The sequence below is a fragment of the Setaria viridis genome, chromosome 6 (assembly GCF_005286985.2).
Source record: "Setaria viridis chromosome 6, Setaria_viridis_v4.0, whole genome shotgun sequence".
NCBI classification, from domain to species: domain Eukaryota; kingdom Viridiplantae; phylum Streptophyta; class Magnoliopsida; order Poales; family Poaceae; genus Setaria; species Setaria viridis.
Genome location: NC_048268.2, coordinates 2,319,283 through 2,324,402, shown reverse-complemented (window position 1 = coordinate 2,324,402; position 5,120 = coordinate 2,319,283). Strand labels below are relative to the sequence as shown.

The following is a 5,120-nucleotide window of genomic DNA, read 5'->3' as shown; positions in this document are numbered from 1 at the left end:
ACTCCTCGGTTTCGTTGTTTTCTTTCTCCGTATAAAAATCAGATGGTTTAAGGAAGAAATAAAATATAGGAAATATATGACAAAAATAAACATGGTTTGGTTGAACATTGATGAATATATATATATATATATATATATATATATATATATATATATATATATATATATATGTCTGGTATTGCAATAATAAAAATGCAACCATCACCAAGCTAGCTCATTCTACATTTCTTCCCAACAGTATAAGAACCAAACTCATCCCTTCAAAGGCACTATTGAAGGCAAATAGAGAAAATGGAGGAAAGTTGAGCATCACAAGGTTGATAGTTTGTAACTTTTCTATAGCTGCCAATAGAAAAGAGAGGCATCAAGAATTCATGTTGAATCTTAACGGTGTGGCGCACGGCCATTTCACGTTTTCTGCTGCCTCTTGCCTCTTGCCTGCCTTCTGAGGTGTCATCTTCAACAGGCTGTAGCAAGGCAAGCTCAGCTATCTGAAATTCAGTGGCCAGTAGCAACAAGGAGAAGAACCTTATATTATGACCATAAACATTGCATGGTAAAGGAAATTGGCTATGATAACTATCAATGTCAGCAGGGTACTCACCCTAGCTATGATCACTGTTTTTTTAACTGTGTATTTAATCATGATAAATGGCGATTTACTATATATTCACAACCAGCTCGAGGGCGTTCTAGTCTGCGATTGCATTCCCAAGCGCTCATGCTCTGTTTGCAATATGTGTCTCAGCTACCGGACGTATGAATAGGCAGGAAAAACAACTTCGGTTATTTGGCTGCTTGCCAAGTACAAATATGCGATAGAACTCAGGTGATAGTGAGGGAGAGGGAGAAGCCGACCCGAGATGCGTGATTTAAGCTAATTGAGGGTTTTTTTCAGGTCCGCACCCTAATTCACTGCCGGATGGTGTTGAAATCATGCGGTGATAGTGCCACCGCCGGTTTTAGCCACAAACCGATGATGATAGTGAGCATCACCGCCGGTTTTGGCTGGCACTGCTCCTACGTACTTGTAAACCAGTGGTGAAAGGACATCACAGCCGGTTCACATAAAACCGGCGGTGATAGTCCGTTGGTGATGACTTGTTCTGTAGTAGTGAGACGTGCTTTCTTGTTTCTTCAGGATATAAGACATGCTCCACATTTTTTTGGTTTTTGCTTGTTGGTAGAGCGAGAGTCAATTTTTTTAACCAAATTGGCAGGATCTCTGGCCTTAATTAAGGAAGGAAATAGAGTATTTTAGCCACAAATCGCAAGCCAAAGACCTATGCTGTGACTCCAGAGAGCAAAAGCAAAACAAGAGCCAAGTAGACAGAAACAACAGCGGCGAAGAGACCCTGAAAGAGAGTAGGCAACAACATGGCATGACTTCTTTGCGTAAGGTCTTCTTTTGTTTGCAAGGCAACCTCCATAGCCGGCAGAAGGTTTTGCTGAGAAATACAATGATTTCGCTCATTCCAAATGTTCCACCAAATATAGATGACCATACCATAAGAAGAGAGACGGGTTTCCCTTGACTCTGTATCTGCATGCAGCAGCTTGCCACCATTCGGCTAGCGAGGGGAAGGAGTGGAAGTTTTGTGGCTGTAGGTGACGAGGCAATGCGACCTGCTCCCGGTGAAAATCTTGTTCAAAGCAGATCGAGCAAAGGGGCAGTGGAGGCAGAACTGCATGCCATTTGATAGGAGGCTGGTGCTCCCCGCCGGGGTCTGAAAAGAAAATTCAGTTTGTCTTGCTTAGAGGCGGGCAGCTAGCTAGGACAGAATTGAAGCTGTTAGACTAATTCAATCGTATTGTGGTAGGCTTGCATGCTACCCAAGCGTATATATATGTATCCCTGTACACATACTTGGAAATCGATATTCCAAACTAACATGGTATCACGTGGTTACGATCCGCTTCCGCAACCCTAGCGCGCCGCCGGTCCTTGCTCGCCACTTCCGTCGCCGATCCACTCGCCTGGAGCGCCGCCGAGCCAATCGCCGCGCCCGATCGCCCGCCCTGCCTCACCAGCACGGTCGCCGATCCACCCTCCGCCTGCCTGCCCCGCCGCTTCTTCAGCCGGGCGCCGCCGCCGGCCCTAACTCGCCATGGCAGATGCAGATGCCACGGACGAGGATGCTGCCGCCGTGGCTGCCACCACGGCCGCCGAGGAACGTCGCCTGGCCGCCGAGGCTGCTGCACGCGCCGACAAGGCACGCCGTGACGAGGAACTTCGCCTCCGCAACGCGGCTCTCGCCGAGTATGAGGCCGCCCACGAAGCTATCTAGGCGCAGGCCACCGCCGTCGTCAACATGAAGGCGCTCATCCCCATCATCCTCGACACGGCCACGAACACCTACACCAAGTGGCGCGGGATGTTCCTCACCGTGCTCGGCAAGTACGCCCTCACCCGCCATGTTCTCGAGGACGAGGCGTTCCCCGAGCGCCCGGTATGGACCCAGGTGGACTGCGTCGTCTTGACGTGGATCTACAACACCATCTCCAGCGACTTGCAGCAGTCGCTCATGATCCGGCCACGCCCCGCACGCGAGGCATGGTGCTACCTCGAGAACGAGTTCCTCGGCCAGAAGGAGTCCCGTGCCCTTCTCCTGGAGACGCAATTCCGCAACCTCCGCCAGGACTCCATGATGATCACCGACTTCTGCCGCAAGTTGGAGACCATGGCTGCGTCCCTCGCCGAGTTCGGCGACCCCATCGGAGATCGTCAGATGGTGCTCACCCTTCTCCGTGGCCTCAGTGGCAAATACCGCCATATGGTGTCCATCTTGAAGATGCATCGCTCGTTCCCGACGTTCGCTGAGGCCCGTACGCACCTGCTGCTCGAGGAGATCGACATCGATGCTCGGCCACCGTCCCCGCCCTCGGCCCTCGTCGCCACGACGCCCGCACCACCGGCTGCCACACATGCCCGTCAAGGCGTGTCCGCGCCTGCTGCCCCTGCCCGCAACGGCCAGCCAGGCGGCCAGCGCAACGGCCACCGCCGTGGCAAAGGCAGCCGCCCACTGCTGCCTACGGCGCACCAGCCCGCAGCTCCCAGGCAGCGCCGTTCCCGGGGCAGCACCCGTCCTTCGCCCATCCCTCGGCTGGGACGCTCCAGATGTGGCCGTACGGCCGCCCACCACCACCTCCACCGGCCTTCGCCACCGTTCCTCAGTATGGCGCACCGTTTGGCGGTGCCCCCGGCAGCGGCGTCTACGGCTCCGGCTACCCATACCCCTACGGGGGAGGTGCCCATTCGACACCGGCGTTCCAGGGGACGTCATATCCGATGCCATCGATGCCCTGGAACCCCGTCCATGGAGGTGCATGGAACCAGGACTCTCTGGTGCAGTCTTTCAACACCATGACTCTCAACCCCCCGGCATCATCGGAGTGGTACGCCGACTTTGGTGCCGGCTCGCACATGACTGCGGACGCTGGTAAACTTTCCACCATCTCCTCGCCCACATCCTCTACACCTTCATATATTATTGTGGGCAATGGTGCTTTACTTCCTATCACTGCCATCGGATCACATACCTTTTCTTTTCCACATCGCAATCTAGTTCTTAACAATGTTTTAGTTTCTCCACATATCATTAAGAACTTGATTTCCATTCGTCGTTTTACCACTGACAACAATTGTTCCATCGAATTTGATGCGTTTGGTCTTTCTGTGAAGGATTTAAAAACCAGGAACGTGATCGCCAGGTGCAATAGCTCTGGCGACCTCTACCCGTTCTTTCCACCAGCCACCAGCACCTCCGCATTCCTCGCTGCACCCACTTCGCTATGGCACTGTCGTCTCGGACATCTTGGGCGCGAAGCTTTGTCTAAACTTATTAGCTCCATTGTTATCTCTTGTAATAAAGATGATCTTCTACATTTATGTCATGCTTGCCAGCTCGGGCGTCACACTAGACTTCCTTTTGGTTCATCCAACTCTAGAGCTACAAATAAATTTGATTTGATACATTGTGATCTCTGGACATCTCCCATTGTTAGTGTGTCTGGCTATAAATATTATCTTGTCATTTTAGATGATTGCTCACACTACATTTGGAGCGGAATTTGGACCTTTCCGCTTCGCCTAAAATCCGACACGTTCTCCACTCTTTCAAACTTTTTTGCATATGTTCACACGCAGTTTGGCATCACCATCAAGAGTGTCCAGTGCGACAACGGCCGCGAATTCGATAATTCCCTGGCCCGCACGTTCTTTCTCTCCCACGGTGTTGCCCTTCGCATGTCGTGTCCCTACACATCCCAGCAAAATGGCAAGGCCGAACACTCTATTCGTACTATTAATAACATTCTGCGTTCTCTCTTGTTTCAGGCGAGCCTTCCTCCGGTCTACTGGGTTGAGGCACTTCACACCGCCACATACCTCATCAACCGGCTCCCCACCAAAACCCTAGCTTTCTCCACCCCTTTCTTCCACCTCCTCTCCACCCATCCCTCCTATGAACACCTTAGAGTCTTTGGGTGTGCCTGTTATCCCAATATGTCATCCACAGCACCCCACAAACTTGCACCCCGTTCATCCCTATGCGTTTTTCTCGGCTACTCCTCGGAACACAAAGGCTATCGGTGTCTCGAACTAGAGTCAAATCGCATCCTCACCTCTCGACATGTCGTTTTTGACGAATCCTTCTTCCCTTTCGCCGACATGTCCACCACGCCCATGGCATCCTCCGCCTTGGACTTTCTTGTTGACGAACAAGATCTCACCACTCCAGTCCCTGGAGTTCGGTCTGTGCTTGCAGGTACACCAGTCATGGCGCCGCACGACGCCCTGTCCCCTGGAGCAGGGACGCCTGGCCACCACGGCCCAGGCACGGCCGGACATGCCCCGACAAGCCCTGCTGCCCCCGTAGCTCACGCACGGGTTGCTGCCAGTAGTGCTCAGTCGGCGCCGCGCGCCGCGTCGATCCAGCCGGCCGGTGCTGCTGCCCCTGCACCTCGCGTGCAGGCTGCTGCCAGCAGCACCGCGGCCGCGGCAAGCTGGTCGACCAGCAGCACGACCACTGGCCGCACGATGGCCACACGGCCGGTCTCCATCGCCCCCGTCGACAACGCGCATCCCATGCGCACGCGCGGCAAGACCGGCATCGCACAGC

At 53.3% G+C, this 5,120-nt stretch overlaps 1 protein-coding gene across 1 annotated transcript; it reads left to right on the top strand.

Annotated features, from left to right (window-relative positions):
- The first annotated feature begins 2,312 nt into the window (after window positions 1-2,312).
- Window positions 2,313-4,365, top strand: LOC140223095 (uncharacterized). The gene is made up of 3 exons (XM_072294538.1): window positions 2,313-2,937; window positions 3,045-3,440; window positions 4,337-4,365. The coding sequence occupies exons 1-3, from the start codon at window positions 2,313-2,315 to the stop codon at window positions 4,363-4,365; spliced, it is 1,050 nt and encodes a 349-aa protein (XP_072150639.1).
- The last annotated feature ends 755 nt before the right edge of the window (window positions 4,366-5,120 follow it).